Source organism: Mytilus trossulus, chromosome 1 (assembly GCF_036588685.1).
Source record: "Mytilus trossulus isolate FHL-02 chromosome 1, PNRI_Mtr1.1.1.hap1, whole genome shotgun sequence".
NCBI lineage: Eukaryota > Metazoa > Mollusca > Bivalvia > Mytilida > Mytilidae > Mytilus > Mytilus trossulus.
Genome location: NC_086373.1, coordinates 88,001,794 through 88,021,092, shown reverse-complemented (window position 1 = coordinate 88,021,092; position 19,299 = coordinate 88,001,794). Strand labels below are relative to the sequence as shown.

General features: G+C 32.2%; 1 protein-coding gene across 5 annotated transcripts in view; it reads left to right on the top strand.

Annotated features, from left to right (window-relative positions):
* The window catches only part of LOC134688472 (uncharacterized), a 48,569-nt gene extending 29,695 nt beyond the window's left edge, over positions 1-18,874 (top strand). For 3 of the 5 annotated variants that reach the window (XM_063549239.1, XM_063549211.1, XM_063549248.1), the window contains 10 exons: positions 1,555-1,623; positions 2,241-4,412; positions 4,737-6,861; positions 7,315-7,412; positions 9,636-10,749; positions 11,117-11,546; positions 12,816-12,955; positions 13,473-13,616; positions 14,077-14,572; positions 16,757-18,874. In XM_063549239.1, coding sequence (XP_063405309.1) covers positions 1,555-1,623; positions 2,241-4,412; positions 4,737-6,861; positions 7,315-7,412; positions 9,636-10,749; positions 11,117-11,546; positions 12,816-12,955; positions 13,473-13,616; positions 14,077-14,572; positions 16,757-16,960 — 6,992 coding nt within the window. In that variant the 3' untranslated portion in view covers positions 16,961-18,874. Of the gene's footprint in view, positions 1-1,554; positions 1,624-2,240; positions 4,413-4,736; positions 6,862-7,314; positions 7,413-9,635; positions 10,750-11,116; positions 11,547-12,815; positions 12,956-13,472; positions 13,617-14,076; positions 14,573-15,940; positions 15,989-16,756 lie in introns of all 5 variants that reach the window. The other 2 variants (XM_063549222.1, XM_063549232.1) reach the window with 2 other exon arrangements.
* Positions 18,875-19,299: the final 425 nt, after the last annotated feature.

Genomic DNA, 19,299 nt, shown 5'->3' with positions numbered 1-19,299 from the left:
TAACCATATGAAGGAACTTATGATGAGACTTTGTCAACTAGCATTAACCTTAATTATGTGATTAAACGACCTGGTTAATATTATTTTGGTTGTTTTTTCAGTAATGACACATGTTCGGTATGTGATTCATTGTGTCATGTGGTCTTTACCCTAATTTCCTTGCCTGTATCTTGTCATGTATGTGCATGTTAGAAACACACATTGTTGTTATAATAGAGCATCCATATATAATATGGAGGATTTACTGTTGTATAGATATAGTTCATTAAATATAATTTAAAAAGAGACTTTATGGATTAGTGAGATTTAAATTTATTTAAAAAATGAGAAGTCACTGTACAAGATTTTTAGCTAGAAGACTTGTAATCTTTAATAAGAATATTTAAACTCGTAGGAATTTAAAGTTGCTTGTGTGCATTTTTTAATTGTTATTCCTGACCTTATTAGAATGTTGGAGCATACAAGATGTAGGGATTCTAATTCTAAACCAGACAATTTTTCATCTGCTGGTAATAACTTGTTTACTTCTAAATTTGGGTCTACTTTCCCTTATTTCCCTGAATTTCATTGTAAATGTTAGCACATATAACAATAATCTTCCTGTCAATTTTGTTGATTTTCAGATAACTCGCTTTCAGGAAAGGAAAGTAAATTGTAAAAAATAATGCAGTTTTTCATTTCTCACTTGAAAACACGGGATAGATACCATTGTTCCATTGTGATTTTTCTAACACATTTATAAGTTAGTTGCTTCATAGTAATATGACTTCAATCTAGAAAACTATACAATTTACCAAATGTCTCCAAATAACGCAAGTATGCTTTTGTAAATCCTTAAACATTTTACAGATATTATTATTTATCGGTCGTCCCTCTGTCTATATCACTCTGTTCAGCTCTTAATATTATTCCGTATCATGTCTTTGTGACGTCAAATACGTTGACCCGGCCTTAATAACTTTGACCCGGACATATCAGCGACGTCATAATGTTTGAACCGACGTTAATAACTTTGACCCGAACTTATCAAGTCATCTTTTGTGTGCTGTGAAACAAAGAAAACACTTCTGAAACACGCAAATATAGCCCGATAAATCGATTATCAGATTATCTGCATATTGATATTGTAAAATATCAGCTGCTTGACATTATATGAAGGCTTTTTGATCTCGTTCACTACGCTCACTCGACAAAAAGCTTCATATTATGTCTCGCAGCTGATATTTTACGATATCAACATGCAGATAACCTGATAATCGGTACTGATTCACTGTATAAGAATTAAATGAACTTACATTATGAAAATAAGGAGATGTGGTATGATTGTCAAAAACAAAAATATATCCACCAGCATTCAAATGACAAACAGACAGTTGTTTTCATGCATTTCTGACACAGTTATTTATTATCATCTTTATGAAATTGGAAATAAAACCATATTCACATAAATAATGACTGGCTTTGGCTGTTGAATAATAGGACAAGTGGATGTCTAATTAAGGATTTGTTTAAAGAGTACCTGTTGAAAAGTAAAGAAATTCATTCTATTTTCAGGTTTGTCACAGCCTCATAAGTATCCAGTTGTGCTGTATTGCCTTTTTCTTTCTAGAAATTCAAGAAAAAGTAAGAAGCATATTTCAGTTAGGAACTTGAGGAATGAATATATCTGTTTAAGTAAATTAGTTGGTTTTCTTACAGGACATGGGGCAGTTGTTATAATTTTCCAGATGTAGGTTAAAGCCTCCCATTATTTATTTATTAATTGGAAATATCGCTCTTCAAACTTATCTCTTTTTAGGGATGTCATCTCATCCTTATTTTTTTTTTATAGGAAAAACAACTAATGGTATGGGCTATATTGCAATCACATTGTCTGTCCTCCTGTTTATCTGTCTGCTCATTCAATAAATATTTTAGTCACTTCTCAGGAACAACTGAATAGAATAAGTTTATATTTGGTTAGCAGCTAAACATTGACGAGACATGGTAGCTCTTCCTGTTTCTGTCAGTCCCCAACTTCTTGTTAGCAGGAACTTTGAATTTCAACATTTTGAATGATATTTTGATCACAAGACTACTAAACAGACTGACTTCATAATTTGTAAGCAGCTTCACAGTGATGAATTGTAATATATTTTATATATAATTATGCATATTTTGATTTTTACCCAATGATACATAGTCAGGTGATTGTATTGTTGTATTTCATATTTTTATCACACATTCTTTGATATTTTTAGAAAACTCCGGTAGTGAAGAAGAAGATGACAAAGACAAAGAAAAAGAAGGAGAAAGTAACAGCTTAGAAGATAAAAGTAAAGTAGAGGAAAAACAAGTAGCTTGTGTAAAAACAGTGAAGGATCTTGGAGGAGAAAACTCTACTGTTTGTGATATGGAACTATGTGATTCAGGAGAGAGTAATATAGCTGTCTCTTTACCTATTGTACAGCTATCATCTCCATGTCACCAAATTGTCTCAACTTCCAAATCACCAAGTGTTTGTATAGGAAATACTCTCTTTGAATCACCTACATCATTGGGAACAAAAGATTCAGAAAATGACTCTCCCAAACTGGACAAAATCTGTCCAACAAAGGTAACACCAGAAATTCTCAAGTTACCACCAGACTACCCATATAAAAAAAACAAAGATAGTGTTTCCATTTTAAAACATTTGAACACTTCTTTTGGAAGAACTAATGAGAACTATGTAGTGGCAACAGTGTGGGACAATGGGAAACCAACCAGTGGTCAGATGACACCTGTAAGAGAAGGGGAAACAACTCCCATAAGATTTGTTTCTCCACCTACTCCAGGCACACCAACTCTGGATGAAAGACAGTTAATGCATTACTATACCTCACCGTTAGAAAAATCACAAGATGATCCTAATAACAACAGGGACATTTCATCAATAGAATTTAACCCCAGTCCACATCTAGACAGGGCGTTTGATAGGTCACAACTTGCTTCACCAGAACAGCGTTCAAGAGTTCCTCCTCAACCACCAACTCTTAATCTTGAAGAGAGCATTGCCAGAGAATCAACAGATGAACCAACATGTCCACATTTAGAAAAAGAGGAAGTTAATTACAAAAGTTTAGCATTGGAGGAGAAGTCACCACCTGTGTCAAAAGATCAAAGTCAATTAATACTTCCTTGCCTAACATCACATTCACTACAATTAGATAAAAGTAACAACAGTTCATCCATATTACCTCAACCACGGAATGAATCAGAAAGTTGTCAAAATAGACAATCAGAAGAGAATCTATACTCAAAATCACCTGAAATTCAATGTCAGTCATTGGACAAATCATTATGCATAACATCTTCTCACAGTCCAGTATCATTGAAATGCATTCCACTGCCATCTTGTGAAACAGCTATAAGTTCAGATGTATTTTCTTCCGACATTCCTTCTGTATCAACAAATTCAGACACAGACAGTGTACATTCTCCGGGAATCTGTGAACCCATTTCAACTGTAGGGCAGAGTAATTCACCATTGAAGTTTAGAACAACACCTCCACAGTTTATACAGTCACCTACTTCACAAGTGTTATCACCACCACCATATCACACCAGTCCAAGATTGCCAACAATTTACCAGTTAGCTTTCCAGTCTACAATATCTCGTGCACCCATCATGTACTCACCACCTTCTTACAACACTTATCCTCCACGACACTGGTCTCCATTGGGATATCAACAGCATTGTTATAATTACAACAGAATGTCAACACCAATGAGACCTAGTGGTTACTATGAACCTAGAATGGCATGGCCACCTTGGGATCTTTCTCCCCCAAGACCATTGATGTACTCACCACCTTATCAACATAGAAAACCATCATTACTTGGTGTGGCACCACAAGGAGTTCAACCGTGGAGTAGTAGACCACTACTACCATTAATTGGGAATGTTGACTCTGTGAGGTCTAGATTACAGGTTAATCCAGCTCCTAGTTGTCCTTTTAATGCAAATTCTCAACAGGAAACTAATTCTTCAATGATGAAAACTCTACAACAGAATACATCAAAAGAAATGTCAGCTCAGAGTTTAAAGCCAGGACAAAACGCAAACGAAATTGGTCATCAAAGCCAACCACAGACTGTTTCTACTAAATTTACAGTACCAGCAGCTGTCATTTCCCCAATAAAGCCAGTTACTTTGGAGGTTGGAGTTTTAAAACCACTTGTGCCATACACAGATACAGAAAACAATTGTATTTCTGAACCTCTGGTTCCTTACACTGATATATCAGAAGAAGTAGTGATTTGTAAACCTCTTGTGCCGTATACTGATGTAGGCAATGATGTTGTTCAATCAATTGAAACTGTTAATCACACACAGGAACTACTTCAAAACTGTATTGAATTAAACCGTGAAAACACAGAACCCAGCAGAGGTATAACAATTACATTATAAGATTATAGAAATATCACATCATATCATACCAGAGGCTTTAGTAGAGGACCTCATGACTTTTCAATCTCAAGGGGTTCATTTTCATCTAGATATAAAAACTTTTTTTAATTTCTTCAATAGACATTTACTTTGAATTAATTGTGTGCTTATTTTAAAGTTACTGGTAAGGGTATTTGATTTGTGGTTAAATGCAATTTAAACACTAACAAAGTTATATGTTGTTGCCTTACATCAGCTGCTTACATACTAAATAAAAGTGATTAATATCCACTAAATGCATAACTTTACTCTTCTCTACTTTCAGAATTGGTCGATGGACATGTAGGAAGTGATTTTATTGGAATTTCTGATGGAGAACTACCAACTGAAACATCAATAGCTAGCAATAAAAGTTTAGATAAATATGAAAATGGATTTATGACTAAACCACCAAAGTCAAGTCTTATTCAGCAAGTTAAGATTAAAGATGATTTTAGGGTTCAAGAGAAAGCTCATGAACTTCATAGCATTTTGAAAAGAAGTCCTAGACTAATAATGACATCTGTCGTTGGAAAGGGCTATGACTACGCACCAAAAATAGATTTCACAGAGGAATTAAGTATGAAACAGGAACCAGTAGACGACACAATTGATAATATCATTCAATTCCTAGATTTTGATTCAAAATCTCCAGGGACAAGTAAAGTTGATAAATCAGGAAATGACATGAATAGCAGCAATAAGAAATCAGCAAAGAAAGGTTATGGACAGAAACAGCCTCACACAGTAACTAATAAAGATGTTGAAAATATGAGGAAGTTGCTAAATGATACATTAGAGAGAACCTCTCCTAAGAAAAAATCTAGTGGAGACTGCAAAAAAACAAGAAGGCAGAGTAGTGAGAATTGTCTGGATAAAGCTGTAGATTCTCAGATGAATTCTCAAAACATTGCATCTAAGTCAGTGAAAGGAAGTTTAAAACACCCTCTTTCTGAGAATTCCTCGGATGTGGCATGTAAGAAAATAAAACTGGAAACTGACAGGGATAGAATACCAGTACTAGGCTCAGTTCAGGCCATGGAGATCACAACCTGTTCTGACAGTTCAGATTTAGAACTCATTGAATCTCAACCTCCCCCTTTCATTGATTTGACAAGCCCAATTGTTGACCTAACAGAATCACCATCTCCCATTCGAATAGTTAGAACTGTCACAGGTTATGTGGTAGAGAAATCATGTAAAACCAAGCTGATCGTAGACACTGATTCAGGAATGAAATTAAAGAAGTCGAATATATCAAGTAGATTATATGACACTGAAAAAGATAATCAAATATCAAATAAGAACTTGTTGACTGAAAAGGAAGGTAATATGAAGGATTCTGATTCAAAGACAAAAGCCAAAACATCAAGTAATGGAGAAATAAAAGTGAAATGTTCAGAGAATTTAAAATATGGTTCAAAGAATGAGCAAAAATCTGGTACAGAAAATATAAAACAATCTGTTAACAAACTAGATTCCAGATTAAGGAACCCAGAAAAGACCTCAGGAGAAAGAGAAAATAAAAGAGAAAATTCTGCTTTAAATTTAAAGAAGACTGATAAATCAGTAGAAAAATGTAAAACGTCTGATTTAGAGAAAAAGGAAAACCCTAGGGAATTAAGTGCATCCGATTCCCAAAAGACAGATAAGGATTGTGAAAAATCAAAACTCAGTGAAGGAAGCAAAACAATTGGTAAAGATGATAAGGAATCAAATCTGAAAAAGAAAAATATTTCAATAGAAATTTCAAAATCCCAGTCAGAAAACAAAGAACTATCTGAAGTAAAAACCACATCAGAATTAAAAAAGAAAGAGAAATCTAATATAGCATTTAGTTTGGGAAGTATTGTATCAGAAATGAGAAAGAATGAGAGATCAGAAGAAAAAGACAAACTTCCCCTTGATAACAAAGAAAATGCAAACACAATAGTTAAACCAGTAGTGAAAAACAGGAATAAATCTCCAAAAAATTTGCAAAAGGAATTGGAATTCAATTCAGCCTCTGGTGAAAAAATAGATGACAAAAACAGAACTGATAAGTCAAAAGTTATCAAAGAGCTTTCCAATAAGACCTCGAGTAACAAAGATGATAAGCAGCAAGTCAATGTTGGAAACAAAGAAAAATCATCAAATAAATCTTTGTCAACATCAGAAAGACATAAACATAGAGACAGTTCACTTACATCAGATAGCTCACATGAAAGGGATAACAGAAAGTCTTCTTCAAAGTCAAACAGTGAAGAGCTATCCAAGAAGACACGCTGGGATATAGTCATGAAAGATTTGGACTATGATACACAGAATCGTGTAAGTAGGAAGAGGAAAGATTCAGAATCAGATTCTGATGCTAGATCGTCAAGGAAAGGGTCGCCTCCTGTAATGTATGTGTCTGGAAAAAAGTCCAAAAGGTAAGAACAGAACTATGTAGTACTTATTACTAGCTTTGCAATCATTTCTAATATCTGTACTGCACTAGGTCATGCTTACATTCAGTTTTAGTTCATAGATTGTCTTGGTTTGGTTTACAGCACATCAGCTTTTTTTTGCTTCTTTATTTTTTAATTTTTATAGTAGAACATCATTTAAGGTCCACTTTTTGTTTGTTTGAGAAAAGTAAAATTGGACATGTATTTGATATCAATATTTAAAAGCATATTTTAGGGTTTTCTTTTAAAAAAAATACACATGAGAATGCATTTGAAATCTTGATAGAACCTTCATTTACAAAACATAGATTTTACCCTCATTACTGTCACATGTTGGTATAATAATTTGAAGTATGATGTTTATCTTATTCATGTTGCATATATGTGATCTATTATATAATTATTTGATCATCATTTTATTTACTAACACAACAGCAAGCGATCATCCTCAGGTAAAAAGTTCTCCACACCATCTAAAAAGACTGCATCGAAATCCAGGACAGCTAGTCCAAGTCCCAGCAAGCAGAAATCAGGTGACTGCATGTTGCAGTTCAAAGTTCAACTAATTCATGTTCAAAATTCATTCATTAATCATTATACCATGTAGCAGAAACTATTGATCTGTTAGCAAGTTTTCTAGCAACCTGTCAGTTGTTTTAAAATTTAGTCATAACTTTTTTTTAAGGGATGTGTTGAAATCAATAATGCTAATATGTAACAGCTTGTGTCAGATGTCTTTATAAGATAATGAAAGTTCAATATCAACAACTTTGTTTCAACATCTGTTATTTATTTAAATTTTTGCCATTAAAGGAAAATTTAATTCACATCTTGTAAGAAAATAGGTTAACACATGAATGGTTTATGCTATATTGAGCGCCTATAGAAACACAACCCATGACATATTTACCCATAAATAGAATTAAAACAGAACTTCTTTGGATTTTGACCAATCGCTCTTTTATTTGAAGACTTTTTAGGGTATGCCCATAGATCATTTTCTGAGCTTTTTGATTTTACATTTCATCATTTACAAATTTTACATTTTAAAGAAACAAAATTGAAATTTCTACAATAATGAAGTAAATGAACTCTGAGAGCAAAGGTTATCAAATGTTTATGGAGGCTTAAAAAGAAATGGTTTATTGTGATCATATTTAGATGAAAAATTTGTCAGTTTTGATTTTGAAACAAATAGGTTTGAGACCAAATTACTAAAGTAACATGTAGCAAAATGTTTCACATTTGAAGAACATCTTTCAATTGTTACACAAATAGGGACCACAGTGAAATATGATATGTTGTGATTTTATAGGCACTCAGTATATTAATAATTCCTTACCAGTTATTTATACTAACATGAAGAAAGATGGTTGATTTTCATTACATGTAGTTGCAGCAATTTATGGCTCTCTAGCAACAAATGTTCTGTAAATCAAGACAAAATGATTCTAATCCGTCAGAGATGGAGGTAACGATAGAATAAATTGTCGAGATGAAGTTTTATGGATTTTTGATAAAATTAAAATTACTTTTCATTTATAATTGATTTACTAACAAATTACTTTTTAAGATAACAACAGCATGTTAATTTTACTAATCTGCAGGATATATGTACCATTGAGCCAGTCCTTGGCTTGGATGCAGTATTATTTGAGTATCCTTTTACAAAATAAGTGGTAATGATACAGTTTACTTGATTTTAAGGTTTTTGATTTCAGAATTTTTGGAATACCTAACTGACAAAATAAGTTGATGTGATAATTACCATTTCAAAATAATATGCCAAAATTGTTTTGGACAATCCTAGGCTTAATTCAACTTTATAAAATCCACAGAGAGCAATATCTGTACCCTTTATTCAATAGGACTGTTTGACTTGCATAAATTTGAATAGTCTTAGGCCAGGGTTTTTTAATTTGTTGGTTTAAGATTTTTCACATAAAAAAGTCAGGTTGGTGGGTTGTGAATTTAAAAAAAAAAAAAATCGTTTAAGATGAAAAATTATTTGAAAACTAATAACTAAAAACAATATGTTTGGTATGCTATTTTTTCATCATTTACTAAATTCTAGTTCCATGAAATGTTTCTGCTCAGCTGTTTAATATAACCATCAAAGGTCTGCCATCTTCATACAATTTCCAAAAAGGAGAGGGTTATTAAAAAAAAAATTGTTTAAAGATAATGTATAGTGACTGGAAGCAGATGTAAATCTAGTGAAACAAAATTTTACTGGATGAACTCCAGGTTCTCTTGATAGAGGAGGGATTTTTAGAAGGTAACAGGTAACTGCTAAAGACGAAATTAAATCCGTCATTTGAAGAACAAGAAAAAAAAAATATCCATGTTGCTTTTTATCAATTTCAGGAAACTTGGTGAATAAAGATCTTCAAGCACGAAAACTATTAATAAATAAACATTGCAAACAATTTCTATTTTACAGATGTGTAGACTCAGCCCTCCACCCATAATATAGTTTATCTGTTTTCTTTGTTCCACTTTCATATTTATATTCAATCTTATAAGACAAATTATTCATATTCACCCATCTATTTGAAACTTAGATGTTTTAAGTTTTGTTTGTTAGTTTTAAGTTTTGTTTGTTATACACTTGTTTGTCAGGTTTGTGCCACAACAATATCATATAAGTACTTATTAAAAATAGTCACATCTGACATATACACATATATTTGATTTCACAGGTGTGGAATTCAATTATATCCTTTTACTAATAAGTTTTTAATAATATGTTCCAGTATTTGACTATGGATTGTTACCTAGGAAGGAATGGGAGTTTAAAATTCCTAAAAAATCCACAAATGCCAAAGATGACAAACAAACCTCAGGTAAAATGTCTTCCAATAAAAGAGAGGAATCCACATCATCAAAATCACCATCAATTTACAATGGAAAAGAAAATGATTATAAATCTAATACAGAGACAGCAAGAGATTCCAATAAAATATCAGAGAAGGGGAAACATTCATCTAGAAAATCCAGTTCCATTGGTGATAAAGAACCATTCAGATTATTTGGAAAAGAAGAAAACAAAAACAGTAAAGGATTCAAAGAAAAAGTAAAGCCTTGTAAATCTTCTGTAGTACAAACAACTGTTCCACGCTCTAAAGATGTTGGTTCTATAATGCAAATGATACGGAGCAATGTGCTAAACAAGGACAATAAAAAAAATATAGATGACTTCACTGTCTATTCTCCCTCTGATTCCTTGACCGATAACCAGTCTGAGGTAACCAGTGGGTCTACTGAAGAAACAGCACAAGATTTAATGGATATCATGGATGGTAAAGTTCCACTGGAGATTATTGACGAAGTCGGAACTGATACAGATTCGATGTTAGACAATTCTTCATTCAATATCTCCAATGAGTATGCCAAAGATTTAAACAGTGCAATACCAGGAGTCTATGGCTCTAAAACAAAACATTTGTCAGGGGATATACTCAAATCTAAATCTATTACAAATGTTGATGTTGCTAACATCACTGACACTCAGAAGGATATGAAAAAAGACAGTCCACTAATTTATCAATTTGAAAATACTCATATGAGGGATTTGAATGATAATTTGGTGACAAGTGCAGGACAAAATTTAAATGCTAGTACATTGCCTGAAAAATCCACTAGCAGCAACTTGGGTAGTTTCGGTGTAAGTACCTTATCAACTAACAGACCTGTTGGTGTTATAGACCCTCTGGATGATCTTGATTTTTATATACCAAGTGTAAACAGGAAGGTTGAAGAGGTTAACAATGGTAAACAGATGAGAATCACTGTGAAGAACGACTGTCCACTGAATAAAACTGTTCTTGGATATTCACTAGTAGAACTTATAAAGACATGTCTCCATGGGTGGGTAATTTAACTTTTCAAATTAGTGAGATCATTTAAGAAAATAATAGATTTATATTTTAAGGTAAAATTATGCGATTTAATATTTCAAAGCCTAAATTTAACTCTGCTCTGCCTCAAAATTGTAATGTATAAAATTTTGTGTCTTATTTTCTTGTTGAAATATCTCGCACAACAATCATTGCAGTATTTCTTAGTTCAAAATATTTATTTTCTAGAACTTTGTTGTTAGTAAAAATGTCAGATGTTTGTTAACTATCAGAACCTGTACTAACTTAAGAAAAATTAAGACATTTTATATTGTTTGTGAAGTTTGTTGAAATATTGAATATGATAAACACAGAAACTTTTATATTTACATGTTCAGAAAACAAGAAGATATGAGGATTGTTAACCTGCAAGAATCCATAATCCAAAGATCTGTTAATCTGACATTACACAAGCTGAACATAGCAGCAACTTTGGAGAGAACAGTTGATAAAAATGATGCTGCACCGATAATTGAAGAGGAACCATCTAAAGCTGTTTTGAAGAAAGAAGAAGAGCTTATTCCTGGTTTGGGAGACTTGCATGATCTAGAGGAGGCCATTCATACCTCTTTTAATGAGGAAGACAGTGAAAATAATGAAGATAAAGCAAAAACAACTGAAGTGTTGAAATGTGATCAAGTTGTTGCTACTGAGGCCACTAAGTCATTACAAAGTCTAAAGAAAGGTGATACTGTCAAGAATATAGAAATCTCTCCAATCAGAGGACCAGAATCTAAAAAATCTGTCCCTGAACCCAAAAGGACTCACGTAAGTTCTTCAGAATTACATAAACCGTGACATTTATTTGTCATTATACTGATTACTGTTTTAAAATTAAACCAATTCATTACTGCTGATTAATAGAAAATGAAATAGATTTCATACAAGAGTCCATTTCAAGACACACAGCTCAGACTTATACATGGAATTTTGAAATTCCCAGCACTTAGGTCTTATTTTGGTTCATTCAACCTATGCCAACATTTTGATATTTAGGTATAGAATTGTGTGAAAATGTTGGCATAGGTTGAATAAGTTGTTACAGATTAAATGTTATAAAAACATAAATTATTTAGGGCTAATCAATCTACAACCAGTTTAAGCCTAGCGTTGAAGTACACTCAATATGTTTGTATGTATGTACCGATTATCAGGTTATCTGCATGTTGATATCGTAAAATATCAGCTGCGAGACATAATATGAAGCTTTTTGTCGAGTGAGCGTAGCGAACGAGATCAAAAAGCCTTCATATTATGTCAAGCAGCTGATATTTTACAATATCAATATGCAGATAATCTGATAATCGATTTATCGGGCTATATTTGCGTGTTTCAGAAGTGCTTTCTTGATTTCACCAGCACACAAAAGAAGACTTGATAAGTTCGGGTCAAAGTTATTAACGTCGGTTCAAACATTATGACGTCGCTGATATGTCCGGGTTAAAGTTATTAAGGCCGGGTCAACGTATTTGACCTCACAAAGACATGATACGGAATAATATTAAGATCTGAACAGAGTGATGTAGACAGTGGGACGACCGATAAGTAAATATTGTATTTCTCTTGTTACACACATGTATTGTGTCTGAGTGATCAAATAAAAGTTGAAAAATTACGATTTCTTTTACAAGTACTAGTGAAAATGTAGATAATTGTGTGTGTTGAGGATCACTATTTCATAAAGGAAGTAGTTTAAAATTAATATAAGGAAATAATGGGGGGGAAAAAGGATTTTATAATTTGTATTAAAGGAACAATCATCTAGTCACATTAAATATCAATCAGTGTCATTCTCATGAATAATGTTTTATTTTATGTAAAATAGATTTCTTCAAATACAATCACATACAACACTTTTGTCATAAATACTGTCCAATGTAAAACATCTGTTTTAAATGTTCACTATTACTTCCAACATATACAGAGAAAAAGACACATTTCACTAATATGAATGTCTCAATAGTCACATTATTGTTTGATTCGATTTTTGCTGTATATTTACACAAAAAAAAGACAAAAATTTACCTTGTATTTCAGAAGGAGCAGTCAAAGGAGAATAGCAACAGAGGACCAATCAGATCTGCTGTATCTAAAGCTCATCGTCAAGATAGGCAACATCATCCCTATTCCAGGAAAGAGAAACATTACAAGGCTGGATGGTCCTTTGACATTAGCTAGTAAGTAATCATATGAATATATAAAAAAACACAGACATGTGACAGCATTGCATCATGATCATCACAACTTGTGATTTGAAAATTTTCTGTTGGAGCTTTGGTATCATAACTGGAGTTTCTTAATATCAACATTTTATAAATGATTTTAGTGTAAACTTTGATAGAAAAACTGAATATTTCCAATTTTCATTACTTTTGATGTGTTCTCTCATAGTAACCAGATAAATGTAGAACTTATGCATGTAATTGTCATATTTTAAAACAAGATTTTCGAAGTCTTAAACTTGAACAAAACTTGTAACTTTAAAATTATATGCAACTTCAAGTATCAGTTAGTAAGTTAAATTTTCATCAACTACCATTCAAAGCTTCTTTATATTAAGCACCAGGCTTTATCTAGTAGTGTGTGTGACACGTTTTTATCTCATCTGGTGTTTGTCATCCTGTATGCTTAAAGCCTATTTCTTTTGTAAAATAGACTCGCAAAAATGATTGAGCTTGATTTTATTTTTTGCAGCACCCTTCAAGATATTATGGAGAACCTGACAACCAGTTCATACAAAGATCGCAAGAATATGTCAACACCAAACAGCCGCAGACCAAGATTTTCTAATTACAGATTTCGTCGTTCTGAAGTTCCAGAATTTCTACCAGATGAGAGGTATTCATTGTATCTTTTTACTTCCAAGTTCAAAGCTGCAAAATACATTTAATTTTGTTTATTATTTAATTTGTACTGCATATCAGAGAAATAATTGACTTACACAGAAAATTATAAAAAAAAATGAATTTGATATTTCAGTTTTTGCAAGCCAAACTTGCTGGACTTATGGCAAATATAAAATTGGGTAGATTGACAGTATTCAGAGCTCCCAACCAATGAAATCTCCATGTCATGTTATAGATCAAGTTAACATTTTGTTTCAGTACAATGAAATTTCAACATGCAGCGTAGCCAGGAATTTCCAGGGGGGGTATTTGGACTCATGAAAAGACTTCAAGTCACAATTTGAATAGAACGTTGACTTTAACAGTGCTTTTTTGGTTTTTCGGGACTATATATTGCCATGCAATACTCTCAGAATGCTTGTTTTAAAAAAGTTTCTACCATATTTTACCAGGGAGGACAATTATTTAACAGAAGAAGCCATACCTGATTTTGTTGAGCGTAAGAAGAAAGCAGAGATGTTAGATAATATGAGTACTGTTGGGGGTGAAGATGAACCCTTCTCTGTAGAACAGACCATGTATGATAGAGAGACTGAACCTCCTAGGGAATCCCATAGAGAACATTCCAGGGAGACTGAACCTTCTCGGAAATCTCATAGAGAACATTCCAGGGAGACTGAACCTCCTAGGGAATCTCATAGAGAACATTCCAGGGAGACTGAACCTTCTCGAGAATCTCATAGAGAACATTCCAGGGAGACGGAACCTTCTCGGGAATCTCATAGAGAACATTCCAGGGAGACTGAACCTTCTCGGGAATCACATAGAGATAATTCCAGGGAGACTGAACCTCCTAGGGAATCTCATAGAGATCATACCAGGGAGACTGAACCTCCTCGGGAATCTCATAGAGATCAATCTAGGGAACAATCCAGGGAAGATTCTAGGGTAGGATTATTCAAGAATTTTAAAATAATTTAATGATTTCTCAACTTGTAGAATTAATGCCTCTTATGTGACAGTTACTGTTTGGTTATATGGTGTATTACTTTGACATTCAAATATATTTCCATTTCACACATCGTATATGAATAAGACACAAGAAATCAAAATAACAAGATGAACCTATCAAAGATAATATTTTGAATGATACATCAGTAAAATTGAAGAATCAATTAACAAAACATTTAATATTAAAACTTTGTTTAGGTGCCAGCTAAAGGACGTCTCCGGGTGCAGGAATTTCTCACTACATTGAAGACCTTTTGACCTTCTGCTGTTGTTAAATGTCGGTTATTGATTTGGGGATGTAGGGCCGGCCGCCTGGCAGTCGGGTGGGCAGTCGGGCGGATAAAATAGAGGTCAAGTACAATAATGACGATTTTTACTTTTACTGTTCAGGAGTTATGGTTCTTGAAAGATCGTAAAATGGCTTTTCCAGTCGTGTCCGTGCATTTACTCATGAACTGTTCTACCAAAGCTTCCCAAATTTTAATATGTTGTTACTGATGACAAAATGGAGGTCAAGTTCAATAATGACAATTTTGACTTTTACTGTTCTTGAGTTATGGTTCTTGAAAGATTGAAAAATAGTGTTTCCAGTCGTGTCTGTGCATTTTCTCATGAACTATTCAACCAAAGCTTTTCAAATTTCAATATGTTGTTACTGATGACAAAATAGAGGTCAAGTTCAATAATGACGACTTTGACTTTTACCGTTCTGGAGTTATGGTTCTTGAAAGATCGTAAAATGGTGTTTCCATTCAAGTTGTTGCATTTCCTCAGGAACCATTCAATCTAAGCTTTTCAAATTTTGATATGTTGATACTGATGACAAAATGGAGGTCAAATATGATCATTGACGATTTTCACTTTCACCATTCATCAGTAGTGCATCTTGTGATATTGCCAGGACACAAATAAATGTTAATCAATCCGGTTTGCTGTCGTTGTTACAGCCTCTTGTATTGGTATATAGTTATTGAAAACTGACTCATTACAAATACTGTATATGTTATTATTCACCTTGATTTTAGCATTTAGAGAATAAGCTAGTTTGAAAATCAGTTGACTTATACTTGATAGACAAATTTTCTTTATAATCTGTAAAATTTTTAGTATGTTTTGATTTTCTATAGATTGAGTCTGGTAAGTATAGGCTATTGGGATTGTATTAGCATGTATTAGTCTTAGATATATCTGTATGTGAGCATTAAACACAAATAGTCTTAGTAGAAATAACACATCTCTGTTTGAAACATCTTTTCTGTCATTTCTGCTGTGTATGCATTGCAAGCTTTATACATTTATTTTTAGTCTAGGAAACTCCCCAAAGCAAGATACTTAAAACGTTAAAATTAAAAAGTAAGTTTCATGTTCTATTTTCTCCCAGCACCTTCATCGTCATGTTGTAATTATCATCAAGTTATCTATATCATCAGATCATCATTTCATAATTTCATAGCACCTTTATTTACCTGCTTGTTTCCCTACATTATTTATTGAGTGAATTTTGATGTGCTTTAGCAATTGTTAAAAAAAAATGTTTCAAAGAAAACTAAATGAAAATGACAAAAAGTGAATATATATTCTAGAGTATGTCTTCATTGTTCACTCCTCTAATGTGCTTTACTTACTATAATTATTCAGTACATATTGAAAATGAGAATAAAATCTTGCCTAGCAGTTTTTAGAAGAGAATAAAAATTCATGACATGTTTGTCAATGAACTTTTCCACCAATCTTGTAGTCTAAGAGTTAAAACAATTTTTAAAAAATCAAAGCAGATATTTTAAATACATTTACGAAACAACAACATAATATAAACGAACAGGGAATACAGTTTTATATGACTGCAAGATTTTTGCTGCCATATAAGGGTTTGACATCATTGTTTTCGATGGTCAAAGACATTTGTTTTTCAGGCAATAGTTTTAGTATAAGTTTGTGGATCTCTATGATATTGTACCACAAGGTTTAAACCTCAAAAGGAAGGTTGTGAGCCTCTAGTTCTCTTTGTAGATAACTTTCAATTGAATGTCAAATGTAGCTTGTTGATGAAGAGTAATATTAACAGATTAATATTTTACAAAATAATTATCAATGCTTTATAATTCTTTTTCTTAATTTAAGTCGAGGAATGTATCTAGACAGCTGAACAAAGAGGAATCAAAGGACAAAAAAACTGATCACCATGACGACGATGACATACAGTATCTTGGTACAGAGAGTTCACAACAAAACTGGCAGAATCAAGTTAAAGATTTCTTGGGACAGTGTGCTTCAAAGTCACCAAAAAAGAAAAGGAGCAGGCGATTTAGGAAAAGAAAACGCTGATAAAATTGTTGTACAGTTCTATGATCTTATCAGCCTATCTTTGTACATATTAGTCTTGTGTTACCATGTATGCACTGTATTAAAGGATACTAGACTACCGTGTGAATAACATCCACTTGTTAATTTGACTTAGACAATGTATAAAAAGAACCAGATAGTTGTTACTCTGTGTCAGTCTGTGAGAAGAAATTTTTTTTTGGAATGTAATATCAGTGATTCTTTACTTTTAGTGATATTGGAAACTCAGGAATAGAAGAGGCATGTTAGAGTACAAAGTGTTGTATATTTATTTAAATGTAGTGCTGTAAAATCTGGAATTAGTGCTTGTAAATAGTGTAGTTTTAACTGTGTATATGTACAGTTTTATTTGTGAAGGGAAGTTTTGTATGTTTTATACTTGACAGCCATTTTCTTTGTGCCATGTATAGTAGTATGTTTTAGTGCTTCATTGTATCAATTCCTTAAGTAGTGAAGAATGGTGCTGTTTTTTCTTAGTAAAATCATATGATTAATTTATTCCATCATATTCTTAAGGTAAATTTTAGATTCACAAGGACAAGAACTCTAATCATAGTTTTAATTTTGCTGTGGTAATTAAGTTTCACACCAATGTTTTGAATTCAGGAGTAGTTATAAGTGTTGCCTAACAACTAGTTCTGAATTAAGAAAATATGGATAACAAATAGTCATAGTTTTTTATTGTTTTAGGATCATGAAGGAGAATGATTTTTATAATCTCCCTAAATTGTCATTTCTGTTCTATTCATGACATTATGTTTTATTCTTTAACAAATGATTTCCCCAGTATATATGATTAAGTCTTAAATTTGGATTGTTTATATATTTTACATTCTTTTCTAAGCAAAATCAAAAAATATTTTGTATATCAAGTCTACCTTAAAATGCATCTAACTAGTTCTGCAGAGGAAACATTTATTTTCATAAATAAATTGAATTTTTGTTTTCGAAAATATTATTAAAATAAAATGATCATTTACGTTTATGTAAAGATATTTTTTTTTTGTAAATGCAAAACATGCAATTTCCCTTTTGTTTTTGTATAAGAAAAAAACATATTGTAAGTCGTTCTTAATATTAGATAGTTAATATGTATATAAACTTATATCTTTATTTGGATTCATGGTTGAGTGTTGCCAGAACAAATGTTGAAAATACATTATTTGACCACTATTTGTTTTACGTAATTACAAATTTTTAAGTTTGAAAATTCCATTTAGTTCACATTCCAGAAAACAGAGTTGTTATTTTTAATGAGCTTTTAATCATTTAGTTAGAATACAACATTCCCAAACAGTTTTCAGTTCTTTTCACTTATTCTGTATATGTTTTTGTTCTTTTCAAAGATAATGCACACCAATATTAAATTGTTTTTGCTATTAAATGTTTAAGATAGTTCTGTTTGAACTGTACTTCAGAGAGGAAAGAACCTGAAATGAATCATTGACCATTTAGTTTTTAGTTTGTATTTTATGTAACATTTTATGTTGCAAGGAAATGAAATCATTTTTTTTATCATGGTTTCGACTTTAATGACATGGTTCAGTTTATGTGTGAAAAACAATTGTATATGCTGTGTAGACAAAATTTTATTTTTTATGTTCTTATGCTTTTTCTTCTTCTACCTTTAGATAAAGAATAGAAAGCACAACAATTTAGTCGTTTTGTTACTAAGTTAGTTATTAAACAATATGTTTAATGGGTTTGATATATACAGAACAAAGATTGTTTTTAAGATGGTACATATGTTTGATAAATCAGGTGAATTTGTTTTTAATCTTTTTCTGGTTTAATTTTATGTTTTATGTTTGTTATTAATGGTGGTTATTTTTGTAATCATGTTTTTCAGAGAACATCAAAGGACAATTTATATATTGTGAGAAAATACATATTAAAGAACTTTTATTATTAGTTTTTGTTATCTTATATTTTGAACTTTCCACACTTGCTGCTTTATTTTGCCAATAAGATGAAGGAAAGCTGTTGCCATATAGGCTTGCATGATCGCTTTTGTTATTCGAATACTGTTTGTCCATCCATCACAAAACATGTTCTATCTAAGAAAGTAATAATCAGAGCTTTCTGACATTTGGTGTCTGGTATCATGTAAGCATTTCTTGTTTACAAAATACTAAAATGTATTCTTTCACATCAAGGCCACTCATGAAATTTTGTCGCAAAGTTTTCAAGAACTACAAATTAAGGCTGTTTAAAATTTTAAATCAACCTTTATGTGAGCATGCTATACGGTTTGATACCATTTTACATCCATCACCCATTAACTTCCTGTTTCCTGAATACCTTTAAGAGGGTGTTTATCA